The following is a 26,511-nucleotide window of genomic DNA, read 5'->3' on the forward strand; positions in this document are numbered from 1 at the left end:
AAACGAGTATAACGAACTTGCGATAGCAATTCTGTAGCGATGAAGATTGTTGGTAGAAGTGAGAGCGTGTTTACAAATGAAGGTTAACAACACCACGCTACCATAGCAAGTGCTATACTGCCCGACCTACTTTCCAACTACCGTTTTGGTGGAACGGCTGTTGCAAACAATAGAAGAAGTCGCATAGCACGCGACGCAGTAGCAATTGCGACGAGCACGGATTAAGCACTGCCAAGGATTATGGTTTGCAATGAGTATGACGTAGCTAGCCCTTGGATCCCCGCTTGAGGCAGGAGACAACGTCGTACACGATCCACGGCCTTGCGTCTTTCATAGATCTGTCCAACGATAACAGCGAGGCTAAAGGAGATTTCTTTTGCCATGGCAAAGCACCACAGCGGTTGACGAGGGGTGTTTACTTCTCGGAACACCTATTGCGACCACTTTCTGTACTTGTCGAATACTATTACAGCATCCAGGGAAAAAGCTTGAACACAGGAGGCAGAAGAAGAGCATAGGTACCATGTCTACAAGCAAACAGGATATGTATTGAAGTAAGCAAACTAGGGAGTGGGATACCGCAATGTTAAACAGCTCAGACGTTGAAAATTGGGATATCGGCATTAAACTTTCTTCAAATAAGGTGTACGTAATACATGATAGACTGAATTACATCGTCATCATCTTGTACTGGTGAGAAGCTACAACTGCGCAATACGCGCCTCGATACACGATATTATGCATCACACTCTAGAAGATGCGAGCCATGGTACGCTTCCAGGCGGGCCATGCCTTCATCTCATCACGCTCCCTGTTGATTAACTCCCAGTCAAGCTCCCTGCGACCAGTGTCGACATCCATCTGAGCAGTCTTGAGCCAGAACGTACCCTTCCAGAAGTAACCGCAAATCCAGAAGGCGGCAACAACGAAGAGAGCAAGGTAGGACATGAAGAAATCCTCAGCGGTTCCGATGTTCTTGCCAATGGGCGAAATGGCAGTGTAAAACTGTTACTGTTAGTAAGTGTTTTTATAGCGTGGGAAATGTGTATCGCTTACCTGAGCAATCAGGACCATGACAATGATGAAAATTCCGAGCCAAGAACCCCAAACACCACCGGCTGCCTTGAACGGGATCTCATCCAGTGTGTGTCCATGGTAGATCCAGGCTTTACGGAAGCGAATATGGGCCAGGCAGATGGAGCCCCAAGTGAACAGAGCGGCAAGACCGGACAACGCTACAAGCCAGTTGAACACAACTTCACCAGTGGCAGAAAGTTGCATGAAACCAAGAGCGCCCCACATAAGAATGAAGATTACAGAGAAGAGCGGTCGACCGGAACGATCGACGTAGGTGAAGAAGCTCGGGGCGTACCCCTGTTCAGCAAGAGCAGTGAGAGTACGAGAACCACCGTAAACACCGGAAACACCAATGGAGACGACAGAAACAAGAATAACGACATTCATGAAGCTGTCGAATCCAATGAGACCAGCGTTGTTGGCAGCGATAACAAATGGCGAAGAGTGGGCACCTTCACCCTGGGAACCCAGAAGACGATCGTCGTCGTAGGGGACGAGAAGGCCGACAAAGGTGAGACCAAGCACGTAGAACAAAGTGATACGCCAGAAGATTTGTCGAATGGCACCAGGGAGTGACTTGAGAGGGTTCGCTGTCTCAGCGGCAGCAAGACCGACCAACTCAGTACCGGAAAAGGCAAAAGCAGCAGTAACGAACACGCCACAGAAACCCTTGAAGCCGTTGTTGAAAGCGCCGGGGTTGTACCAAGTACGTGCACCCCAGTATTCGCTGTACTGGCCGCTGGATGGTCCTCCACCGAGAACGAGCACCAAAGCAATGATCATGAAAACGACGGTCGCGCCGAGTTTGAGGCAGGATGACCAGAACTCTTCTTCGGCGTATCCCAGTGTACCGCACACGTTGATGAGGATGATGAAGACCCAGAAGATGACGATGAAGACGGCCAGATGTACGTTTTGGGCGCCTTCCCAATATTGGACAGTGATACCAGCGACGACCAGTTCCAGCGGCAAGACAATGGCCCATTGGAAGACGTAGTTCCAGCCCATGGCGAAACCCCAAGACGGCGAGATGAAGCGAGTGGAGTATGTGTAGAAACCACCAGAGACCGGGTACATGATAGCGAGTTCACCGAGAGCGTAGACGACGTTGAAGATCATGATACCCATGATGGAGAAGTCGAGAAAAAGCGAAGCAGGGCCCTACAGACTAGTCAGTGCATGTTTGGCAGTTGCAACGTTTGGGAAAGTGAACGTACACCCTTGTTGAGGGCACCACCAGAACCAACGAAGAAACCAGCGCCAATAGAACCACCAATAGCGATCATGTGCAGATGGCGTGTCTTCATAGACTTGTCAAGCACGACCATTGGACCGCCCTTGGGACGACGCTGGAAAGACTTCAAGTTCAAGCCATTACGCGTCATAAAATCCTCCTGGTCGCGCCATTCACCAGCGTTAGGCTCGCTTCCCGACCCAACGGACGGGTGGACGATGGCCTTCTCACCATGAGGAGTAACCTTCTCGTCGTGGTCCATGATGGAGGATGGACAGAGAGTCTGCAAAGAAAGGAAGGGGCGGAATGCAGGGCAGCTACAGCCTGGGGACGGGGTCCTCTAATATACGGTTTAGGATCAGCGGAGGGCACCAATCCAACCCACTCCACGTACAGTTGGCCTCCCCCGGCGTGAGCGACAAGGGCTGCTGGCTGTCACTCAAGATGCTGATAGTGCACGGGCCATGCCAGGGAAACGACTTGGCGAGCATCAAGCGCATCCTTTGCAGCGGTAAACTGATACGGCCAGCGGGGGTCTGGTTGGCCAGGTTGCACGCGACCACGGCATGGTTCTGTCGACTGAGCTGCACTAGACCTCTTGGACCTTCTATGCGGGGTCTGAAGCATATTGGCATAGGCGGCGGGGGCACTTGGCAATCGTTCCAACGATGGTTTGTTGGTGGGTGCAGCGGAGATTGGGCCCTTTTGGGGTTTGAGCGCCTGACGAGTGCTTGGGATTGATAACGACCGCGCAACTGAGCGTGTCAGCATGTCTTCCACGCAGCTTTCCAGAAGGCGGACAACGCGGCTGCGCTTGGCCGTTCCGCTTGTCGTCGGTTGCTGAGGCTTGGAGACGCAGCAAACTAAGCAGCTCCCTTGCCAGCTGCCTTTACTGGCTCCCGTCTTATCTGCATGCTAGTGTGGCATCTTACGCAACGAACGTTGCGAACGCGCTTCTGGCAGCCGCCAAGCCGTTTGAAGGCGATGTGCTTAGGGTAATCTCACGTGCATCTTAGGGCCTGCCTATCTCGGCCCTAGTAGACGGCCTTACATACCATCCAAGGCCCGACTCGCTAGACCCTCGTATCAGCGACTGCTCTTTGTCACGACCAAATAAAGTGGCTGTTGGAGGCGTCCTGTGTCTGTCACCACGAAGCAGCGCGCAACAAGTCACAGTCAACATTGGTCACTATTAAAAAGTGTGCTCCCATTTGACGCTGCCAAGCGGGCGAATAACAGAGGCGCAATACAACACAACTACGCCGCAGTGTCATGCATGGGCATTGTTGCGTTACACTGCCCTGCTGACCCTGCCACCCTCCCAACTTTTGACCGTCCTGCCTCATCCAGGAACTGATTTTCTAGCGCTTAGGGGCGTTGGCTGTTATCAAGGCAGAATCGTTCTATAGAAACGCTACCATCTCGTGTCTAACTTTCTATTGCTGCATACAATCCCACAACCACGTCGATTCCGATACGAAAAAGCATCTCACGTTGCCGATGTGCATACGCCAATCCAACCATTCACGATTGTAGCCAATCACAACATCGCTTGACATCACACATACTATCCTGCTCGAGTTAGGGTTTAACAGGGGACTAGAAAGTTCGCCCATACGATGGCAACCCAGTCTCATCGCCCCATCTTCACCTAGAAGCACCGAAGTAATAACTGATGCCAGATTGCCTCGAACATTGGCAATCCAAGTGATCGCATGCCCCTTATCCTTGGTAGTCAGAACAAATGTCTTGGAGCACCCGCTTTTTCTGTTCTAGTGTGGCTCCAGTGATAAAGGGACATCCCGAATGACCAAATACATGGGCGTCTGTGATCGCCAGTCAGACCCTCAATTCTCCTGATTTGGAGATTTGCGCAGTTCTAGCCGCGTGGGCTCACAGTAAATTCTGTGAAGCTAACTAGCATACCGTTCGACGATAACGCTGGCGGACCGTTGTGATTGTCATTTTCGTTGCCCTCGCATGTGTTTGATGTTTGTGGCAGGGTACATATCCGCAAGGCAGGCCTCGTATCTCACCCACTTGGTTTGTGCCTCGCGTTGGCCGACACTGTAGTCTGGTAGGAGGTTCTGTGCGACCAAACAACCTGTTTACCGGTTTCGCCGCTTTCCCGTGTGGTGGACATGGGTCTCAAGAAGATCGTTGTCTGCCTTACATGCACTGAGATGGTGTATCAACTGCAGACGTTTTGGGGGCGCAGTCTAAATCCGAACATCTCCAGACCACTCATTCCATCAGTCGGGTTATTCCCAGCGTATCTTGCAAGGTTGATTTCGGACACATACCAGAAAGGAGCAGCCGCAGCTTTGTACTACATAGTGAGTAAGCACTAAGGCAAGACACGTCGCTGACCTATAATCGCAGAGAGTTACAGCGCCTCTCCACACTATGGTGTACAACACAACAAAAACTAATAACGGCGATATATCCCTACATCAGGTGTGAAACATATTTCTTATCTAGAAAACCCAAGCTCCGACTTTTGCGCCGCATTGTCGATGATCATTATCTCCCAAAGATTATTACGCCGACGATCAGCGAAGGTGTTATCGGCCTATCTACAAACGGTCTGGCTTTACGTATAAAGTCGGGCAGGCAAAGGGCCTTGCGATCCAACACCTTGAATGAGATGAAAGCTGCGTAAAACTAACCATGAGCTGCATTATCACTCACCAAAATGCTGCATTACGGCAAACATATCATACGTTCATTAGTCGCCTCGAGGGTTGGAGCTGATTCGCAAAAGCTCTCCCTGCCAACGATGTAAGTTGTTGCTGTATTTGATGTAGGTCATGGATCTTTACTATACTGATCTCACATCGGTAAACCCCTACGCTTCTACACTTCACTTGAAGGTAGTATCCATTCATCATCTAAAATCTGTGCTGCTTTTATTGATTCAAGTTGTTCCATTTTTCTCAGCATAAGGAATTCTAGTGATCCTGCTTAAGAGAGACAAGTCACTCTACCAGCATAACACACAAAGCTTTCCAAACATCACCACACGATCCGTTCGGTTGCTTGGATCTGAAGAATAACCCGGGTCATATAATCACAACGCCACCATCAGCCGACGTAAAGTGGAACCGCATTATCAACATTCCAGAGATCAAATACCGGTTCTTGATCAAGCACTCCTCGGTATACCTGTCGAAATGGTAACATCCGTGTTAGTCAAGATTACCCCAAAGTCTGGAGCTCACGACAAGATCATACCGGAGCCAAATCTCGACGTCGTCGTATGCTCTACCAGTGTCGACAAACGAATCCTTAGTAGATTGAAATCGCCGTAAGAGATGTACCAAAAGACAGCTCAGCCCGCACTCGAAGAGAAAAGAACATTGATACTGAGCCCATCCATATCATGCGCATTGCAGTGATACGATCAATCGCCTATCACGAGCAAGGAAAGTATCAGAATGTACATCAACGTAATATCGCGAGACGAGCAACGAGGTGGCACTGGATGTAGGGGAAATCGACCTGATGGCCAACACGAAAGTTCAGAAAATGAGGGCAGGAGATCAAGACTCTATGGTAATCGAAAAAGAGACACCACTTCTGAGTGGACAGGTGGCGAGGAGAGCTTGAAATTGTTGGTAAGTAACCGAAGGCCTTTGTGTTGGTGTGTAGTCACAGCAAAGTGCAAGCCTGACCAGACGCCAATATCTGGCAGGTTATTACACACGGGAAAGAACAATAGCAACTGTTGTGGTGGGACTGTTGTAGGTTATCGTCCAATAGTGTGCAGATAAAAGTCGACCTCTATTCGTAATATCGGCGCGACTCCCCGATCAGGCTGCCGTCGAGGCAACGAATTACACGTTTGGCATATACCAAAACTTCAAATTTTCTACAGTCTTCCGGGCTAAATGTTTCGTCATTACATCCGTAGAGGCAGTCCTTCTTTGTAAGTATACATGTGTACTGATACTAAGCAAGCAGCATATATCGCAGAAGAAAAGCAGAAACAGATATGAAAAACCCCCAAAGCCCACCGTAACACTAAACCAAGCCAGCCCAGATACGCAAAACCGACCCATGCCAATCATCACCCGCCAACAAATCTATTACCCGCACACCACAACATCTCTCAACAGTTGGAACCATCTCTTCCTAACCGCCACCTTATCCCTCTCTCCCTCTCCCTCACTCTTCCCTCCACCAAAAGTTCTTCTCCACGGCCTCTGTGCCCACCTAACCGTCTTCTCCTCACACTCCATATCCAGCCCTCTCCTCGCAGCAATAAAGTAGTAAAACTCCACCCTCATCCTCTCCCTCTCCACCCGCACCAACTCCACCACAGACCTTTTCCTCTCCACTACAAACGGTGGGCAAGGCGGTGTTCGCGGAAACAGAAACCGCGGTGTCATCGGCGTAACGGGATGCAACGCCAATGACGGTAGTCGCGACCTGGCCTTCAAGAGCGTGCTTTGTGTTGGCGAAATGGTGCGGTCGAAGATAGACAGCGGGGATGCAGGAAGGAGTGGTGACGCCATGGGGAATAGCGCGTGGGGATTGAAGCGCGGCGTTGGTGGTGTGAGGAACGGGTTGGTTGGGGATGTGGGAGACTGCAAGACGGCTTGTGGAGAAGGAGTGTCGGGGTCCCAGTAGGAGAGCGGTGGGATGGGCGGAGCATTGGGGCTCGTGAGGCGGAAGGGTGAGGTTGCTGTTGTGCCTGGGAGGGGGAATGTTGCTCGGCGAGGAGTTGGGGGACGAGCGGCGCGCCATGGGGCTGCGGGGATGGGGATCCGGAGGGAGGTTGCGCGGGGGCGGGTAAGGGTCATTGTAGTAGTAGTGGTGGTGGTTGGAAATGAAAGTAGATGGAGTTGGTGAAGTGAATGTGTTTGATAGGTTATGGGGTTTCGTCAAGCTTTCAACTCATGTCAATATATACCTCTCAACTCTCTGTGTAACCTCAACGGTTGGCACTCAACCCAGAGACACCAATAGATCTTTGACAGGGATAGAGAGTCCTTTATTCTTGCTCCACGCAATACGAGGTCTAGGAAAAGCAATGTCTGTCAAGGAGTGAATCGTCTCGGCTCCTATAAGTATCGTCAGGAGCACGCAAAGGTCTGAACGTAAATGACGCGACCCACGCACCACTTCTTTGGGCGAATGCACTTTCGGTCTTAGACATGTCGTCACGCGTGTGACAACGCGAGGGTCGCGCATGTGTCTATGCTCATGTAGTGGCCGAATTAAAGCTTGTTTGCTGAGACGGGGTGGCCCTGCATTTAACAACATTGTACAACCAGCTTTCTTTGTTCAAACTCTGCGTGGAAATCATGTGAGTTTATTGATCGGTGCCAAAACTATCACTGCCCCCAAGTGAGACAAGAGATGTCAGACATCAATGCGAATGCTTCGTGCTTGGGCGTTGTCTTAAAAAGCTCGGGATACAAGAGAGTGCAGTTCTATGCGTGGAGGGAAGCAATGAGGGGTTTAGGAGATCTCTGCGCGGCCTGCGTCACAGAAGCAAGACAGTAAAAGGGTATACGAATGCGCAGTAAATGTATGGTATTGAACTGTGTTTATTTGTTACACTGTTATCAAATTCTTGTGCAAAACGGTAGCGTTGCTAAACAGTCCAAGTTTGCTGAGCAGGCTAGTCGACGTTAAGAACTTCACCGCGGTCGGTCATCGCAACACGAGTGCGTTTGAGTGACGCATTACGTGGGCTTGGTGCTTCGAAGATCTCCTTAAGTTCTTCCAGTGTCTTACCAGCCGTTTCAACGAAGAAGCTGTATAGTATGTCAGTCTGTGTTTCCTCGTCATCCGCAATACCGATAAACACTCACAAGAAGATGACGACAATTTCCACAACAATCCATCCGATAAAGACCAGATACAGCTTCCACCCAATCTTCTCCATCCCGACGGAGATACCGTAAGTATTCACCACCATGGCGACGTTCAAGAAGAGGAAGTTTAGTCCGGAGCCCTTCGCGCGAGTGCGGTTCTCCAAGCACTCAACTGCGTACAATGTCTGCAGTGGCGTCCAACCCCAGGCGAAGAAGATGCCGAATAGATAGATCGAGATGATGGTACCATAAGCGAGGTTGTTCGATGGACTCGCAGTGGCAGTGAACGCGGTTAGCAGAATGTACGATCCAAGAGCACCCCAAAGACCACCTATCAGCATCTTGCGTCGGCCAAGCTTGTCTAGAAGTGTGGCGCCATAAACAGCAGCAGTCATGCTGAAGATGGGGTTGATTGCGTTGAGAAGGAGTTGCGTGTTGGGGTCTGTGATACCAGCCTGCTTGAACATGGAAGGCATGAAATACGAGACGACGTTGTTGCCACTCCACTGTCCAAAGAAAGCCATGCATATCACCATGAACAATCGGTAGCGTGCGGCTCTTGTGTGGAAAAGCTCCTTGAAGTCCCACCAAGGATTGTCGTTTCGAGTAACAGCAAAGTCTTCGAAGATCTCGCGGATCTGTAGCTGAACGATCGGGGAATTTTCGTCACCATCACCATGGTATTTGGCCATGATAGCGATTGCTTCCTCACGGCGATCCTTTGAGATTAACCAGCGAGGCGTTTCAGGAAAGAACATGATAGCACACATGATGATGGTGGGCAAGAAGCACTGCGCGATGGTAGGAATTCGCCAGGCCCATGATGTGGATCCCATGTTCAGATTGGTGCCGTAGGTTGTCCATCCAGCGATGATGTTCCCGAACCACCAGAAGTTATTGTACATGCCAGCCATGGTTCCTCGGTATGCCGGATGCGCCAACTCAACAGTATAGGCGGGACCAGCGGCAGAAGCGATCGAGGCGCCAAAGCCAAGAACGAATCGACCTGCGATGAAGTGTCCCATGGTGTTCGCTGTACCTTGAACAGCTGTGCCAACAAGAACGAGGGCACATCCAACGAAGATGCAGACACGACGACCATATCCATCGGCGAAGAAACCACAAAATGGGAATGCGGCGATTTGACCCTTCCACTGCGTTAGCGTTCTATCTATGTTACACAACGGTTTTGTTTACCATGTTGTAGATGATGAATACGATTCCCGTGGAGGAGCCTTCGCCAGTGAGTCCAAAAGTGTCTTGGAACGCCTTCATGGCATTAATAGATCCCATGAGCGATGAGTCAAATCCGTTCAATGTCGAGACAAGGTACCCAATAGCCATGATCCCGTACAGTTTGATCATGCTTTTCGAGAACAGTTTTGGCTTCTGGGCCTCGAGGGCGGCAGCTGCTTGCCATCAGCATTGCCCGACGCAACAAACATATCGAATACTTACACAGAGCCACCGAGGCAACATTGGCCTCCACGATGTTCGTCGACCCATGCTTCTCGTCTTCCACCGTGCTCAGTTGGTGCGTCACAGCACCCATGTCGCTCTTCTCCGCCATATTGAACTCTGAGCCTCAAAGATAGTCAGTCAGTACAGGAAATCAAAGTATGTACTAGTCCGGGAACGACTACCGCTGCGACCGTTGATGATCTGCATTGATGATCCGGGTTTGCGGGTTACTTTATACTCATTTCACAGCCCAGACTTCTCCGCACAACGAGGAGCTTCAAGATACATGGTGCTGCACCGAGGTCTATTGCCGTTTCCCAAGATGACCCGATGCCCGGCTTTCTTTGAAAGAATTGACTGCAGCCACATTGTCTGCCAAGGGAGCTTGTGCAGGCCGCGACAGCATTTCTTGGCGGAGAGTACTCCAGAGGCTCGGATAGAGCTGTAGAGCGGCATAAAAGTGTTTAGAATGCAACCAACATGAGTCGAACAAGGGTACATTCGGCCCTACTCTGAATCGTGGGAACGATGTCGTGGAGAAACCTGGAGTAAAATGGATACTCGGCTATGAGTTTGCCGGCATTTGACAAGGGTTTTCCGATGTCTAGCCGCTCGTGGAAGTTCAAATGCCGATCCGATCCTGACCCCGCGCCGCGTGACAATGCAGGCGATCCGTCAGGCAAACCTCAACACGCAACAGTCAACAGTTGTCCGCACGTCTGTCACCCGAGAGGAAACCCATCCATCGCTTGGCAGCACAAGGTATACTCGGACGGCTTTCCCAATGGGTGCATTCCATGTCCCGCAGGATGCGGTGATGTGGACAAGTGTATCTTTTATCAATTGCCGACGTCGCAGACATTGACCTTGACACTCACTCATTTGATTGAACTGGTTCATTATGACTCCAATTTCGCATCCGACTGAGAATCCAGACTGGAACAACCTGAGTATTCTCCACAAGGGTACACTCACCCCGCGTTCGTACTTCCACAACTACATCTCAGAAGCCGATGCGCTGGAATACGATGTAACAAAGTCGAAAACGCATAGCCTGTCCGGCACATGGAAGTTCCAGCATTCATACTCGCCATTCGAGGCCCCAGAAGGCTTCGAGGCGCCCTCCTTTGACTTTTCAAAATGGAGTGATATTACTGTACCCGGTATGTGGCAGCTGCAGGGCTTTGGAAAGGGTCCTCAGTACACAAATGTCCAGTACCAGATTCCAGTTGATCCTCCGAACGTCTCTTTCACGGAAAATGAGACCGGTTCGTATATACGAAACTTCTGTGTTCCGGAGGCCCTGAAAGATGGTCAAATTCGCCTCAGGTTTGAAGGTGTCGATGCTGCTTTCCACGTTTGGGTGAATGGAAAAGAGGTTGGGTACTCCCAGGGAAGCAGAAACCCGGATGAGTTTGATGTGACAGACGTAGTCAACAAGCATGGTGAGAATACTCTTGCGGTTAGAGTGTACCAGCTCTGCGATGGAACGTACATTGAAGATCAAGATCAATGGTGGTTGAGTGGCATGTAAGTTTGGTAACAATTGCTTCACGCGTCATGGCTGACTTCATAGCTTTCGCGATGTACTCCTGGTTGGATTTCCAAGTGAAACTCGCATCGACAATGTATTCACACAAACCCTCCTGGATTCCAAGTACACAAACGCCGAGCTCAAGGTCAAAGTCAGTGCAGTCGGATCTGGCAAAATTACCGTCAAGCTCTTAGATTCCAAGAAGAACGTTGTCATCTTAGCGGATTCAGATGTGAGTAACAAACCTACCACGGAATTCAGTATCGCTGTAGAGAATCCTCTGAAGTGGACTGCCGAGTCACCCAACCTCTACCACCTGGTCGTGTCACTTGGAGAGCAGTACGTCGTTCATCGTGTCGGCTTCCGCCAAGTCGAAATGAAAGACGGGTTGATCAAAGTCAATGGCAAGAGGGTCGTCTTCCGCGGCGTCAACCGTCACGAGCATCATCCCGAATTTGGAAGAGCTGTGCCATTTGAATTCATGAAGAAGGATCTCCTCACGATGAAGCGCCACAATGTGAATGCCATCCGCACATCCCATCAGCTGAACGACCCGCGTTTGTATGACCTAGCAGATGAGATGGGTTTCTGGGTCATTGACGAGGCGGATCTGGAATGCCACGGTTTCGAATGCATTGCCGATGCTTCACTCACTGCTGATGAGCGAGCATTGGAGTTCCGCAAACGCCAGCTTCTCACAAGAGAGAAGGCCGCTGAGTGGACTACAAACAATCCAGACTGGACCCACGCGTATGTCGATCGTGCTGAGTATCTGATCAAGCGAGATCAGCTGCACCCCTCCGTTATTATATGGAGTCTGGGTAACGAGGCCTTCTTCGGCCAGAACTTCAAGGCTATGTACGACCACATCAAGGCATACGACGACAGCAGACCAATCCACTACGAGGCGGATATCGAGGCGGAGACCATGGACATGTACTCGAGGATGTATCCGCCAATCGACGAGATTATCAAGTTTGCCGAGGACAAGAGCAAGACAAAGCCACTCGTGCTTTGCGAGTTTGTAAGTTACACGTTTCCCGCATCATTTGAATAACAACTAACAAGATGTAGATCCACGCCATGGGTAACGGACCTGGTAATATCAAAGAATACATTGATGCGTTTTACAAGTACCCCACGCTGCAAGGTGGCTTTGCGTGGGAATGGGCAAACCACGGGCTGTTGACTAAAGACAAGCAAACGAAAGAGGAGTTCTACGCATACGGAGGCGATTTTGGTGAAGAAGTGCATGATTCAACATTTGTCATGGATGGGCTGGTGAACTCTGACCATGCACCCAATGCGGGTCTGATTGAGTACAAGAAAGCCATCGAGCCCGTGCAGCTGACGGAGGCGAGCAAGACGAAGGCGAAGTTCATCAACCGATACGATTTTATCACGCTGGACCATTTGAGCCTGCAGTACTCCACTGTCTCGGAGGCTGATACTGAGTTGAAAACTGGCTCCCTAGACATTCCGTCTGGTGTCGCACCAGGCGAGACGTTTGAAGTCGATCTTCCGGAAGTTCCGGGTGGTGATGGTGAAGTTCTCCTCAACTTCTCCTTCAGGCTGAAAGAGGAAACTCCATACCTCGAGAAAGGGTTTGAAGTTGCTACCGCACAAACTTCTGTCACGGCGATCGCCCCTCTACAAAAGCCTTCGCCTTCCAACAAGGCACTGGAAATCACCACCTCCAGAAATGTTCTCGAGATCACCACGGAGAAATCAGCATGGAAGTTCAACACCCTCCACGGTACCCTCACATCCTGGGTCCAGAACTCCACTGAGCTCATTTCAAAAGCTCCCGAGATAGACTTCTTCCGCGCACCGACTGACAACGATATTCCCCAAGACGGCTGGGACTGGAAGGAACGCTACTTGCACCTTGCCCAACCTTCCACCCGCAAGGTCTCCTGGTATCAGTCCGGCGCCGATGAGCTCAAAGTCGTTGTCGCCCAACGCGTCGCACCCCCAATCCTATCATGGTCCATTGACTGCACTCTCGTGTATACATTCCTCGCCACAGGCACTCTAACTATAACCGTGGCCGGTTCGCCAAGAGGAGAGAATCTGCCCCGCACACTGCCTCGCATCGGCCTCGTCATGGAGCTGCCCGCCTCCTTCGAGTCAGTAACATGGTTCGGCCGTGGCCCAGGCGAATCCTATCGCGACAGCAAACTCTCACAGCACATTGGGAAGCACACATCCTCCATCGACGGGATGTGGGTCGACTACGAAGTGCCGCAGGAAAGTTCAAACCGCACTGACACGCGCTGGGTGGCGGTGTCGAGCGGCACAACGGGCTTGCATGTGCAGTTTGTTGAGAAGGGCGGCGAGCAACGCAGGCCGTTTGATTTCCAGGTCAGCCGGTACCGCATGCGGGACGTTGCCAAGGCGGGGCATCCGCATGAGTTACGGAAGATGAAGAGGGAGGAAGTGGTGCTGAGGCTGGACTGGGCGCATCACGGGCTGGGGAGTGGGAGTTGCGGGCCCAAGACGCTGCCCGAGTATGCGCTGCTGACGGAGGCGTTTACGTTTGAGGTGTTGCTGCAGGGCTTGTGATGGGACGGATCCGGCTTGCGGCAGGGGGAGATGCAGCATGTAGAGCTCGATTTTCTCAGGGACGTGGTTGGTGGGAAGTGTATTCTCTCTTCTCTCACAGGTCGCCGAGAACGGGGAGGCAACGACGTCGTTTTCGGTCCTTTCTGTATCTAAGTCGAGCACTAAGTGGATGTGGTTTGGCCATGGTTGGCTGCTACCGAGCTGCGATGTCGAACTAGACTGCGCCTAGAGAATTTGGTATCTCGCGGCCTTTTGCTCCGACCTCCGCGATGACGATACTCGAGGTACGACCCGGCGCGTACCGCGGAGCTACGTCGACGCGTTGCAAAAGGGTTGCCCCTCTTTAGTTAGCATACTTGATGCGATATCAGACAAAAGGAAGCATCATGTCGATGGAGTGTCCCCCGCCATCGAAGACCTGTCCCGCCTCGAGCCCTCCGCCAACATGCCAGATGTCATAGAAACACAGCTGCTCATCAACAACGAGCTGGTCCCCGCGAGCGACAATGCCTTGTTCGACCTCTTCTCGCCGCACACGGGAGAGCTCGTCGCAAAAGGTTTCTTCACAACCCCCCGTCTCGCCATATATCAGACGATGCTAACAGCGCTTGACAGTCGCTGAAGCTACACCCGCCGACGTAAACACAGCCGTCGACGCCGCCCAAGCTGCTTTCCCCGCATGGAGCGCCCTCTCGCCCGCCCAGCGCGGCGTCCCGCTCAAGAAGATGGCCGATCTGGTCCTCGCGGAGGTCGACGAGCTCGCCAGACTCGACGCCCTCGCCATGGGGAAACCCGTCGGCGAGTTCCCCTTCGACGCCACATATGCCGCCACGCACTTCAACTACTTCGCCGAGGCGGCATATCCCCAGGGCCACACGAGCCTGAATAAGCCGGGCTTCTTGAACATGAGCCTCCGCCAGCCGTTCGGCGTCGTAGCCATCATCATCCCGTGGAACGCGCCGCTCATCTTCTTTAGCAAGAAGGTAGCGCCCGCCGTTGCGGCGGGGAACTGTGTTGTGGTAAAGAGCAGCGAGAAGGCGCCGTTAACAGTACATCACCCCCTCCTTCTCCACATGATCGCCACATGCTAACCCCACCACCACCCCGCAGTCCTGGAAGCTCTCCCAATGGATCGCGCAATGCGGCTTCCCCCCAGGCGTCATCAACATCCTCTCCGGCCACGGCCACATCTCCGGCCAAGCCCTCGCCGAGCACATGAAAGTCCGCGCCCTATCCTTCACAGGCAGCATGCGCACCGGCCGCCTCATCCAGATCGCAGCCGCACAATCCAACCTCAAGAAGCTCGTCTTCGAACTCGGCGGCAAGTCCCCCGCCCTCATCTTCGAGGACGCAGACCTCGAGCTCGCCGCAAAGGAGACGGAGAACAGCGTGAACTGGAACTCGGGCCAGACGTGCATGGCCAATAGCCGCATCTACGTGCACGAGAGCGTTGAAGACGCTTTCCTCGCGCTGTTTGAGAAATTCGCACGCGCGCGCCGCCTTGGCGATCCGCTGGCAACGGGCGTGAATCATGGCCCGCAGGCAGATAAAGCGCAGTCCGATGCGGTGAGGAGATACATCGCCATTGGGAAAAAAGATGCACAGCGCACCATCGACACCACACCAAATGATGCCTCACCATCATCAAACCTCATCCACCCCGTAATCTTCACCCAAGTCCCCGAATCCTCACCCCTCACGCGCGACGAAATCTTCGGGCCCGTCGTCATCATTAATAGTTTCGCCACGGAGCAAGAAGCCATCGCCAAAGCGAATGATACGGAATTCGGCCTCTATGCTGCGCTCTACACCAAGGATCTCGAGCGCGCGATGCGCGTGGGCAAGAAGCTGGAGAGTGGGATGGTGGGCGTGAATTGTACGAGTCCGACGGGGTGTTGGGATTTGCCGTTTGGGGGGTGGAAGGGGAGTGGGGTGGGGAGGGAGAGTTTGCTGGAAAGCATGGATCATTACCTTGAGGTTAAGACGCTGTATGTTAGGGTTGGGGGGATTGGGGGGTGAGTTTCTGATTTGCTTGGAGTTGATGGTGATGTGATGTAGTTAATTTGATTTGATATGGTATAATGCAATCTACTCTAGTCTCATTCACAGCCGCGAACTCCCCCCCTCCCTCTCACCAGCCAACTCATCAAACCGCCTCTCCACCTCCCTCACATCACCCCCCAGATCATGCTCCCAGATCCACCCAAACCTCCCCTTCAAATGCGCCACCACACGCTGCATATCCGCCCCCACCACCGGATCCGCAAGACAATACACATCCCCACACTCATGACTAGTCAGTACCTGTTTCTGCGCACGGGGCCTCCGCACCTCATCGTACGCTTGAAACGCTGCCTCGACAGCTTTCGGCGACGGATGCGTGTTTGTGCGGTGATAAAGACGGCCCAGCACGCGCGACAGCACCAGCGCGTCTTCAAGACACATGCCCGCGCCCGCGCCCTGATGCGGACCCCCCGCGTGCGCCACGTCGCCCATCATGCAGATCAGGCCGTTATAGTACGTGGGGGTGACGGGGTGGTGAAACAGCGCCCAGCGGGTAGGTTGCGCCCAGTCGAGCAGGCGCATGAGTCTTGGGTCTGGATTGAGATGGCGGAAGTCATCTAGCATTTCCTCACGGGAGACGGTGTGAGTGAATTCCCTGTGTGGCCAGGGCGCGTTGTGTTTCCTGAAGGCGACGACGTTAGTAGCGCGGCCGGCGCTGATGGGGTATGTGGACAAGTTTGCGCCGGGGGCCATGTACATTTTGGCGTCTGTGGCGAGGTCGCCGAGCAGGGCGCGCGCGTCGGGCATGGGGACTATGGCGCGGTAGACGTAGCGGTTTGTGTAGACGGGGGCGACGAGGTGGGGGTATTTGTCGCCTAGAACGATGCGGCGGGAGGGGCCTTTTACGCCGTCGCAGCAGATGACGGCGGTGTGGGGGGCGATTTGGCCGTCGGCGAAGGTGAGGGTTACGCGGCCGTTGGCCTGGGTGATGGTTTTTACGGTCTTGTTGAAGCGGACGGCGTCGCTGGGGATGAGGCTCGTCATGATGTCTAGGAGATCTTTTCTGTGCGCGCTCGTCCTTTCGAAGTACTCGGCGCCCCAGCCTCCGTTTCCCCACCATGACTCTCCTTTTCCTAGTCCTTGTTCTAGGCGCATGGCCTCCATCATGGTGTGCTTCTTCTCTGGGTTCAGGTTGCCGGTTGCAATGCTCATGTACATGCCGTAGAACCGCTTGTCGATCAAGTCCATGGCGCGTAGCGCATTTGGTCCCAGCCCGACGCCCGCTCCGACTGCAGAGAAAGCGGGTGCAGACTCATAAAGAGTGAAAGGAACGTTGAGATGGGTGAGGCCAATGGCCAAGGCGAGGCCGCCGATTCCTGCCCCGGCAATAGCAATGTTGAAATCCTGGTTTGCCATGATAACTTTTTCTTCTTCTTCTTCTTCTTCTTATTATTATTCAACCAAGATCCGTCAAGATCGCGAAGATAAATTATGAGCAACGCAAGTATTACAACGCTACGCGACTAGACGCAGGAGGCAGGACTAAGTACAGCCCACCATCGTCACCGCTCGGAGCTAAATGACATTCATTGCGCGTTCAAATCCACACTGCATCGGAGCGGCAGTTGGGCAGCCGATGATTTTGCTGAGGAAGGGCTCCCTCGCTTCCATCACCGACCGATGGAGAGTTTAGTTGCTGTAACGTTGTTGTGGATACGGAGGCAGGGTCCAATCAGGAGGCGTGGCTGGCCGGATACATGTAGCCGACCGCATCGCTTAGAGGACAATGGTCCGCAGGGGCTGCAGCAGGTATACGCTCAGACTTTGATACGCCATCGTCCTGCAACATCCATGACCCGCCGTGCTCAACACAAGGCAAAGGGATGGCAAAGGGATTGCAAAGAAATGGCAGAAGGGGATGTATGAGAGAAGTCCAGATCCTACCAATCAGAAGGGCAGATTTTCCCCGGAGCCAGGGCCGGCGGAGGTTAATATGGGACGCTCAACAATAAGCGGAACTGTCAAAAACTGTCTGGGCGGCGTGGCTCTGGAGCGGCGCGAACACGGGAGTAACATCCAGAAGGGTGTTTTGCAGGGAACATGGGGTGACCTGTCGTAGGGTCACCGATCCCAGATCCTTGCATTCCAACGCAAAGGGAAACTTGCTTGTCTCAACTCGGACCAGGTGGCGCCGGATTGTGTATGTTGGGCATACTCTGCGCACCATCGTTGCCTAAAAAGCTTCCAAAATCGCCCCAATTCCAGTCTTGGATGTTGTTGACGGTAAAATCCATGAAATTCATCTGCGAGCTCCTGTCGAAGCGCGTATTGGGGTACAGTGCGGGCTCGCCAGTAAAGCCCTGATCGGGGTAGTAGCGGACAGGGATGTTGCCGGGGAAGTTATAGGCGTTGCTGTTTGTCGAAGATTGGGGGAACGGGTATGGCACATCTTGGTGAGTCTGCAGCGGTGGCGGTGGGCGCATAGGCTCTGGATTGGCGTCGTGCGGCTCGGACCTGGCATCTGTGGCGGGCGTGGCTGATGACGAGGGCGCGAGTGGGGGCGACGAAGACGTGTTCATTGCGCTGACCATGGACTGCAATTCGGGGATGATGGAGGCAAACCTGGCCAGGGTGGGCGGCATGTATCGGTTCCTCCTGTGGCGTGTTGCCAGGTGGGCGAGCTGGGACAGCAGCAGGCGGGGATGAGACGAGTCTGCACCAGGCAATCTGTCCAGGCAGACCAGATCAAGGACGAGAATCGAGGCGGCGGCCAGAGAATACCAGCAGTCCCAGTGGGTGATTGCGTCGAACTTGCCAATGGCGTCGAGCCGGAGCATGATGCGGGCCAGGATCCTGCCGGAGTCGGCACATGTATCGGACATAGCCGTGAGCGCCGTATTGGGCGAGTCCTGACCTTCTTTGGCGAGTGTTGTAGCACGGGCGAGCATAGCCGCGCGGCAGATTACGTAAATGGAGTAGTGGTGAAGTGAGTGGAGTAAAAGCAGAGGCCGGTGGAAGGCAGGCGGCGCAGCATCGAGGGCGTCCATACGCAGATGGTGGGGGAGCAGGCTCCGCCAGCGATCGAGATCGCGCAGCACAGCGGCAGCAGGCGACAGCGGGCCGACGTACGAGTCGTCGGCGGCGTGAGGTTTCACCGTCTTGGGGGCACGACAGGCGGAGCTCAAGTGCACCATCAGGCGGTTGTACCACTTGGCGTAGTCGGGCGGCGTGTAGGCGGCAGTGCCGATGAGGCGCTCGTTGGGGCAGGCCGTGTTGGCGGCAGAGTGGTCGAGCGAGGCCGGGCGGTCGTACGACGAGACCTGCATGACCTCGTAGGCGTAGAGGGACCACCACAGGCGGCGGCACAGCTCCCTCGCCAGCGGCGTGTGCACGGAGCTGACCTTGTCCTGGTGCAGGCCGATGGCGAAGGCGATGCGCACGGCGGTGCCCGTCAGGTTCCAGCACGCGTCGCGGTGGTTCGTGTTGTGCAGGTGGACGGCGGCCAGCATCAGCGCCTGCACGGCCATGATGTTGGACGTGAAGATGACGACGGGCAGAAGCGTCTGGACCCGCGCCCACCACAGCCGCTCCTGGTCCTGCGGGAAGGGCAGACGGGCCACGCGCCGGGCCAGCAGCAGCACGCAGAGGAAGCTGCATAGCCAGACGGGGTCGGCGCTCTCGGGGCGGGCCAGCCAGGCCTCGTAGGCCTCGCGGAACGACGGCTCGTGCAGGATGTGGCAGTCGGGGTTGATGTGCTCGAAGTAGACGCCGATGAGCGAGTCGAGGCTGGGCACGTCGCTGCTGGCCGTGGCGGTTGATGTCGACATGGAGGCCCGCCGGTCGAGTGTGTGGGCCTGCGACTGCTGCTGCGAGGGCTTGGGCTCGGGCTCGTCGCCGCCCTCCTGCTCGGCCGCCGCGTTCTTGCCAAACAGCGAGAAGGCGCGCGGCATGGCGTGGCCCAGCAGGTCGCGCATCTTCAGGTGGAAGGCGAAGGAGCTCGCGGGCCCGATGTACTGCACCTGGCCCTGCTGGTCCGGCAGCAGGGCAATGCCATCCTCGCCGTCGTCGGCGCTGTCGGCGGCCGCCCGTGCCTCGCCGTCGTCGTGGTCCGGCAGCGGGATGCCCAGCGAGTAGCCCAGCTGCCGCAGCTCGTCGACGTTCCCCACGTCGGCCTCGGGCAGCAGCCCCTTGACCAGCGACTCGAGCAGCGCCAGGCGGTTCCCCAAGCCCTCGACGCTCCCATACAGGCGCTTCTTGCGCGGCTGCGTCGTCAGGCACTCGATCTTGTGCGCCACGCAGTACCGGCACGCCTCGTCGTCGGGCTCCCTCCTGCACTTCTGCTTGCGGCTCTTGCACTTGTCGCACGACGTCTCGGTTCTCTTCCTCTTCTCGGGCGGCACCCTGCGCGAGTGGGCGCCGGTCACGGCGGCGGGCTTCATGGCGGCGACGGCTTCCTAGCGACGCATACGGGGCGGCGGGCAGTCGCGGCGCGTCTTGCGGGCATTGGCACTGGCGATGGAGACGGTAATGTACAATGCCACTTGCGCCATCGACAGACGCGTCCACGGTACCCACAAACGATCGGGTCTGGCTCCGATCCCTAGGACTCGCCTTGGATCGAGCAGCCAAGATCACCACCAAGAATGGGGTTCCTTCACCCCCAGGTTCGGCCCATTAGAACGGCTTTCTCCGCCGTCCGCCCACCACGTCACAGCTACTGCCTTCATAACCTTCACAACATGAGCATCCACGCATTCATAACCTCTGATATCGCGCAATTATGTCATAGCCGTCGCTTATTGCGACCCACTCCGATGAGAAAAATGCCCTCACCTCCATGCAGGATACATGGGCGGAACTTGCCATGCGGCTCACTAAGCATTGACAAACTAATCATAGACTTTTGGAAAGTCTAGCCTCTGCGGTCGAGTAATCCATTTCCATCGCCATGCCGCCTCTCCCGGAAGTATCATCATCTGAATCCACAATTCAATATCACACCCCTTTCGATGTCCCGTCTTCTCCAAACCCTTCGATGATATCCACTTCAAGAAAGAGAGAAAAAAGATGAAAAGAAGGAAATCAATGAACCCACCACACTCCACTCCCTCTCTTCACTCCCGCTCTTCAATCCCTCTCCCGTCCGTCTCCCATCCACTCCCCCTCTCCTCAATCCATCCATCACCCGCCATACCCCCTCCCCCGATACCCCTCAACCTCAATCCGCACCAACCTACTCACAAGCTCCGCCTTACTCCCGCGTATCTTCACCCCCTCCCCCCGGCACAACTCACGCAGCTCCATAATCCCCTTGGCCTCGTACTGCTGCTGCCAGTGTGCACGGTACTGTCGCTCGTCTTCGGCTTCGTTGATGCCCGCCGCGTCGAGGTCGGTTATGGCGTCTTGGGTATGAGAGGTAGGCTGGGATTGGTAGGTTGGGGGGGATGTAGACTCGGATGTAGATGTGGATGTGGAGTCGGTGTTTGGGGTGGACATTTTGCGGGTGTTTTGGGAGTTGTTAGTATGTGGATGGTAGGTTGGGAGTGGGTTTTATGCGGAGTGTGTGCTTGCGGATAGGTATGGGGAGGTGAAGTGAAGTGAAGTGAAATGACATTATGACCGGTGAGTGAAAGATAGAAACAAGGGAAAGCAGCCTCGAACATAGAACATAGAACAATTTCACACAATGCCACACATAACTCATTGTCTCAAAAAACATGTCTTCCAGTCTCAAAGCCCAGTCTGAAAAACACAAGACACAGCTCGCTGGATTCCATCTACACCCTTAAACTCAACCACATAACCCTCCCCCTCGTCCACAACCCCCCCTCCATCCGACAATACACACATTGATCCCCATCTAAGCAGTCCACATGCACAACACACCCACAGCACCTCACACGCACAAGCTCGCCCTTTTGTATACACGCCCCGTTGCCGCATAGACTGCATTCCTCTACATCGGCGGTAGTTAGTGCTAGGGGGGTTGTGTGGGTGAGGATTTGGATGGCTTGTTTAGACATTGAGGGATTTAGAGGGGGTGGGGACTGGATGGGAAGGCCCATTAGCGCGGAATGAGAGTTTGTTGTCTTATTATCCATCTCCACATCTGTGTTCAGGAGGGGAGGTTTAGCCTCGCACCCCTTCTGTAGAAAAACCGGAGACGCGGGTACTGAGTTGAGCAGCGGCTCGGTATCTGAGGTGTGGCTGTCGTACCTATGAACAGGACGAACGGTGAAACGGCGGTTGTTCATCGATGTGTTTAAATCCAGACTCTAGGTCCACGGGATTACAGTGTTCGTGCAGGCGAGTCTTGGGAGTGCGTGCGGGGAGTGCCTGGGCATTTCTGTTCTAGGCATGAGGGGTGTGTCTTTGTGAGAGGATAGTATGTACGGCATATTAGGAATTATCGTCCAGTCGCTGGAGGAAAGGGTGGAAGATGGGCTGTTGTGCCTGCACAATGGTTTACTTTCTATGTATCAATCAGTACCGCTCTCCAAGCACCCATTCCAACCTCGAGTTTTCCTAGCTTGGGATGCTTTTAGTTAGCATTAAATTGTGCCCAAAAGATCCCCAGACCAGACATGATCAGGAGGACAACGAGTACTATTACCTCACACCTGGCAGCCATGAACTGGTTGCAGCTGGGCAGTCTGTTTTGCACACACGAGCAACAACTTCTATTCCAGAGAAGCCATCAACGGCGACCCCAAACCCTGGTGGGAAGTCGATACACGTATCTTCCTGGTATACCCACAACGATCACGAGTTTTATAGTATTTAACCTAGACACACGCCAAGAAGACGTCCGTTTCGAACTCCCATTGGCAACTCACCAGCAGGAAGTACTCCGGCAATTGCATGGTATGATGAACAGCAGCCTGACAATCTGGAGTGTTGACGTAGAGTTTGGAACCCTAAAGGGGGCCTTGCCTGTCCCGTATATAGTGTCCGTAGTCGACGCCCAAACAGAGGAGACAATTCGGTCCACTACTGTCAACTACGAGGGCATAACTCTGGATCGGATGGAGCACATAATTGCAGAATATTTATCGCCAGATCCACCGTATTGTTTCGGAACAAAGGCATATTTTGCAAGATTTTATCCAGGCGACACTACGTCAGGACTAAGTTTACCAGAGATTAGACACAGACTCCGTGCAGCTAGGCTTACACCAGATACACACAGAGTGTTGTCGTAGTACTCTATATTCAACATTATCATGTTTAACAAGACGCTGCTAGGCAGAGACCAGGCTATCATCACTAGATACACCTACCAACTCAAGAGTCTATGTGATAAGAATAGGCAAGAGTCGCTCCAACCAGTCAATCTAGCGGCGCTTCTTATGGTGTGCTCAACGTTTGCACTCGCGTCGTTGGGATACGTCTACCGGTCACTTATCCCAGACCAGCCGCTTACTCCTCATATCTCAGACGACGACGCAATCGCTCTTTCCCGAATACTCCTTATCTTTGTGGCAGCTCTGGCAGAGGCTGTTAGGCAAAGATGGGGGCATACGTAGACTTGTACCATACTATCACAGCGTTGAGACTGTTTTCTAGTTGACTCTGCACTGGGACGTAATGACTTGACTCTCTCGCTTTCTCTCACGCCATCACGTCCTCAACACACTCACCACCCTGAATCCATCCACCGCTCCATCCACCGCTCCATACTCTCGCCCTCACTCGCGGCTGCTTGGGCCAAAAGAGCAATGGCAAGACGGCACAGTGGCCAGGTTCTATCGAACCTTCGCTGATTTCGCAGCGACGCAGCGTATCACACTGGTAGCAGGGCGGCACAGTGGCCAGGCTCTATCGAACCTTCGCTGATTTCGCAGCGACGCGGCGTGTCACACCGGTAAGGAAGAGAAGTATGGGCATGGACAGATTATGAATGCGCGTCACTAGGGCTTACCCGGAACAATTTTGACAATGGAGCAGGAGCGGCAGGACATGCTTGCCATCGTGGCTTCCCAACTCACCTGCCTCACCTGCCTCACCTGTCTCACCCACGTCATCTACGTCACTTGAAATTTGCCGTCTAGTTTTGCACCACCTTCGTCAGCTCATACACTCCACCTACATCACCTTCGTCAGCTCATACACTCCACCTACATCACTTCACCTAATCAGTAGTCTTCGATTCTGCCCTCTCCGCCGGCTCGCTCACCTGCCCGCCCGCCCGTCTCTCCACCTGTTCACGACTGCATTCCCGTTCTCGTTCCTACCCAACAGTCAAGCCGTCTCAGCAACGATGGCTGATGACCGTGCGGCCGCACGAGCGAGATGTAAGAGTCTTATGCCTTCACCTATCCCTTACCCGCTCCCATCTCGCAAGCACACACTTGCTCTCTCTTACCCACGGAGTCAACAATCTACTTGACGTTGGATTTGCTAACGATCATACCCAGGTCTCAATCGCACTATCAACAGTATCAAAACCCATTTGAATCTAACCGGCGGTACATATGACAAGCCTGCCGATATCAAACGTGCAATTTTGCAGCAATTGAACGCATTGTCAGAGGACGTCAACCACCCATTTGAATGGCCAAAGAACGCCCCTTTCAAACTTACGCCACCAAAGCAGGAATCGGCGTTTTCTGTGGCCATAGACCTGATTGCAGATGAGACTCTATCAGTTCGATCACAACCCAGACCGGTCGCGCCAACACCGCCTGTCAACCCAAACACGAACACGAACAAGACGCCGATCACCGCACCGACTCCGCGTGTAACTTTTCCCTCCTCCACCACACCAGCTGTGCCTGTCGTCGCTTCCACGACGCAGCCCAGAAAGTTTGGCCATGTCGGGCCACATACACGCATGACGCCCGCCATGAAAGACCAGCTGACTGGGAACAAAGGATGCTGGTATTGCCGTCAGGTTACCGACCCTCCGCACATGGCATCGAATTGCCCAAAGAAGCCCCAATCCGCCAACGCTTCCACTCAAGCTACCACCCAGCGAGCAAAGAACTCTCGCCAGATCACACATGAAGAAGAGGACGAAGACTACGGCCCGATGCCTAGTATTGAGGAACTGGATGCAGCCGAGCAGTCTGTCTTGCGGCAAGAGGATGATGTCACGAGGATATCCCGCACGATACGACAGAGGCCAAGGGTACATGAAGATGAAGACGAACACAACTCCGACAACGAGGTACTGCCGCCGCCACCAAGGAAGAAAGCAAAGAATGCGGCTTCATCATCATCAACTTCATCATCATCAACTTCATCATCATCAACTTCATCAACAACTACCCCCGGGCTTGACAACATCGGCAACGCAAACCAAGCGATGATGGCTGGTATTCACAACGCAACCTTTCAAGTAACTGAGAATTGGGTCCATATGAAGTACGACGACATCACGCTCACTTACAACGTATTCTCGGGCTGTGTTTATTTGCGACCATTTCTTAGTGTTTTGTTCGGTAGCAATGATACCCGGAATCGAGCTAGGTCCTTATTGAATGCAACACCTCATTCGCCTTCAGAATTATGGAGAGCGACGCCGAATGGCTGGATATGTAAGTTAAATTATCTCATCGGCTTATTCCATGATATGGATACTAATTTAATCAGCTGTCACTTTCCCCTTACTTGCCCGTATTGTCAATCACAACGTCAAGGCGCAATTTCCTGCTCAGGTCTTAGCTGCTCTATAAGACGTTAATTCTCCAGAGCGTGCATCCCTCGGTGGAATGCAATGTTCGTGTGACTTGGCAATATGGGCTTGTATAGCCAATCGGGTTCACATCCTAGGACTGACTTAAGATGTGACGAGCGAGAGGGCCAGAAAGTAAGTCAGAAGATGTTTATATTTGCCTGTTGACACCGCTAACTATTGCAGGTTCTGGGAAACTCTCCATCCCCGCCGATGTTGCTCAACGCATCGCCAACGTACACGGGTTTGGTGAGATTGTCCAGTACTTGGTCTCACTTAGCGACGAGTACTCAGTAGAACGCATGCAGCTGGCGAGTGTCAGATGTGGCACACGCAGCCAGAAACTATGCCTTATCAGCACAAAAGGAACACATACTAAGACACTCCACCACCTCAACAGACACCGAAGAGAAACTCCTATGGGTGGTATGGCTGCAAGTGGATTCTTTGGTGGTCTGTGTAGACCTTACTATCTTGTGTTTGAGTCGTCTGTAGCCTATAGTCGTTATGTTTACAATTGTCCATGCGGAGGAGAGCGGAACCTTACGCAAGATAGTCCTGTATGCCGACGATTTATATTATGTATACACAAGCTTCGCGTTATACCAAGATAGTGTCTAATCTTAGCAGTAGACAAAACGTAGATGCAAACGTAAACTGTACCTGTTTAACTTCACACTGCTATCTTGTGAATTTGAAGCACAACTGCCGAGTTGCACTTTGCGATTCTAATACCTGACTAGTCTAGAATAAAACTTGCTTTCTAAATAACGCTCCAGTCAACACTCTTTCTGAAGTACTCAGCCTCGAATTCTCGGCTAGCGATGTCACTGAATAGCGATATTTTCTAATAAGTGATCACGATAGCAAACTGCTGGACATTTGCATGCTTATTCTGGTACTTTTCGCTTCTAAATGCTAGATAGACGATGGCTACGGGGAAGAACACTGGTTCCACGAGCAAGTGCGAGACTCCCCATCATCAGATCTGCCGACTGAACTGTCACAACCGTTTCAGAATGACGTAAAACATTGGGTGGAGATTCATGTTAATGGGCGAGAATCTAGTCATTGTACAGTCTACATTAGTTGGCTCCTACTGGAACAGCGTAAAATGTTATACCATAGTCTGTCT

At 53.2% G+C, this 26,511-nt stretch overlaps 9 protein-coding genes across 9 annotated transcripts; 3 read left to right on the forward strand and 6 right to left on the reverse strand.

Annotated features, from left to right (window-relative positions):
• Nucleotides 1-750: 750 nt before the first annotated feature.
• P153DRAFT_353366 (amino-acid permease inda1) lies at nt 751-2,573 on the reverse strand (the record flags this gene model as incomplete). Its single annotated transcript, XM_033666438.1, has 3 exons — nt 751-1,005; nt 1,057-2,238; nt 2,295-2,573. The coding sequence occupies 3 exons, from the start codon at nt 2,571-2,573 to the stop codon at nt 751-753; spliced, it is 1,716 nt and encodes a 571-aa protein (XP_033528567.1).
• A 3,826-nt stretch (nt 2,574-6,399) lies between these two features.
• On the reverse strand, nt 6,400-7,116 carry P153DRAFT_409615 (uncharacterized protein; the record flags this gene model as incomplete). Its single annotated transcript, XM_033672075.1, has 1 exon — nt 6,400-7,116. One exon carries the CDS (start codon nt 7,114-7,116, stop codon nt 6,400-6,402), a length of 717 nt encoding a protein of 238 aa, XP_033528568.1.
• Nucleotides 7,117-7,854: 738 nt separating this feature from the next.
• Nucleotides 7,855-10,103, reverse strand: P153DRAFT_307120 (MFS lactose permease-like protein). Its single transcript, XM_033664652.1, has 4 exons — nt 9,595-10,103; nt 9,334-9,545; nt 8,134-9,284; nt 7,855-8,076 (listed from the first exon to the last, which is right to left on the reverse strand). The coding sequence occupies exons 1-4, from the start codon at nt 9,704-9,706 to the stop codon at nt 7,941-7,943; spliced, it is 1,611 nt and encodes a 536-aa protein (XP_033528569.1). The 5' UTR covers nt 9,707-10,103; the 3' UTR covers nt 7,855-7,940.
• Nucleotides 10,104-10,498: 395 nt separating this feature from the next.
• Nucleotides 10,499-13,696, forward strand: P153DRAFT_280897 (glycoside hydrolase family 2 protein; the record flags this gene model as incomplete). Its single annotated transcript, XM_033663107.1, has 3 exons — nt 10,499-11,127; nt 11,174-12,155; nt 12,206-13,696. The coding sequence occupies 3 exons, from the start codon at nt 10,499-10,501 to the stop codon at nt 13,694-13,696; spliced, it is 3,102 nt and encodes a 1,033-aa protein (XP_033528570.1).
• A 445-nt stretch (nt 13,697-14,141) lies between these two features.
• Nucleotides 14,142-15,715, forward strand: P153DRAFT_372644 (aldehyde dehydrogenase; the record flags this gene model as incomplete). Its single annotated transcript, XM_033669410.1, has 3 exons — nt 14,142-14,253; nt 14,312-14,745; nt 14,807-15,715. 3 exons carry the CDS (start codon nt 14,142-14,144, stop codon nt 15,713-15,715), a joined length of 1,455 nt encoding a protein of 484 aa, XP_033528571.1.
• A 42-nt stretch (nt 15,716-15,757) lies between these two features.
• P153DRAFT_106530 (FAD/NAD(P)-binding domain-containing protein) lies at nt 15,758-17,248 on the reverse strand. Its single transcript, XM_033661881.1, has one exon. The coding sequence runs from the start codon at nt 17,114-17,116 to the stop codon at nt 15,800-15,802; it is 1,317 nt and encodes a 438-aa protein (XP_033528572.1). The 5' UTR covers nt 17,117-17,248; the 3' UTR covers nt 15,758-15,799.
• Nucleotides 17,249-17,871: 623 nt separating this feature from the next.
• Nucleotides 17,872-20,139, reverse strand: P153DRAFT_280429 (uncharacterized protein; the record flags this gene model as incomplete). The annotated part of the gene is made up of 1 exon (XM_033663075.1): nt 17,872-20,139. One exon carries the CDS (start codon nt 20,137-20,139, stop codon nt 17,872-17,874), a length of 2,268 nt encoding a protein of 755 aa, XP_033528573.1.
• Nucleotides 20,140-20,881: 742 nt separating this feature from the next.
• On the reverse strand, nt 20,882-21,196 carry P153DRAFT_381368 (uncharacterized protein; the record flags this gene model as incomplete). The annotated part of the gene is made up of 1 exon (XM_033670039.1): nt 20,882-21,196. One exon carries the CDS (start codon nt 21,194-21,196, stop codon nt 20,882-20,884), a length of 315 nt encoding a protein of 104 aa, XP_033528574.1.
• A 2,483-nt stretch (nt 21,197-23,679) lies between these two features.
• P153DRAFT_392794 (uncharacterized protein) lies at nt 23,680-25,804 on the forward strand. The gene is made up of 5 exons (XM_033671180.1): nt 23,680-23,994; nt 24,118-25,239; nt 25,295-25,511; nt 25,563-25,684; nt 25,753-25,804. Exons 1-3 carry the CDS (start codon nt 23,961-23,963, stop codon nt 25,375-25,377), a joined length of 1,239 nt encoding a protein of 412 aa, XP_033528575.1. The 5' UTR covers nt 23,680-23,960; the 3' UTR covers nt 25,378-25,511; nt 25,563-25,684; nt 25,753-25,804.
• The last annotated feature ends 707 nt before the right edge of the window (nt 25,805-26,511 follow it).

Source organism: Dothidotthia symphoricarpi (genome assembly GCF_010015815.1).
Source record: "Dothidotthia symphoricarpi CBS 119687 unplaced genomic scaffold P153scaffold_2, whole genome shotgun sequence".
NCBI lineage: Eukaryota > Fungi > Ascomycota > Dothideomycetes > Pleosporales > Dothidotthiaceae > Dothidotthia > Dothidotthia symphoricarpi.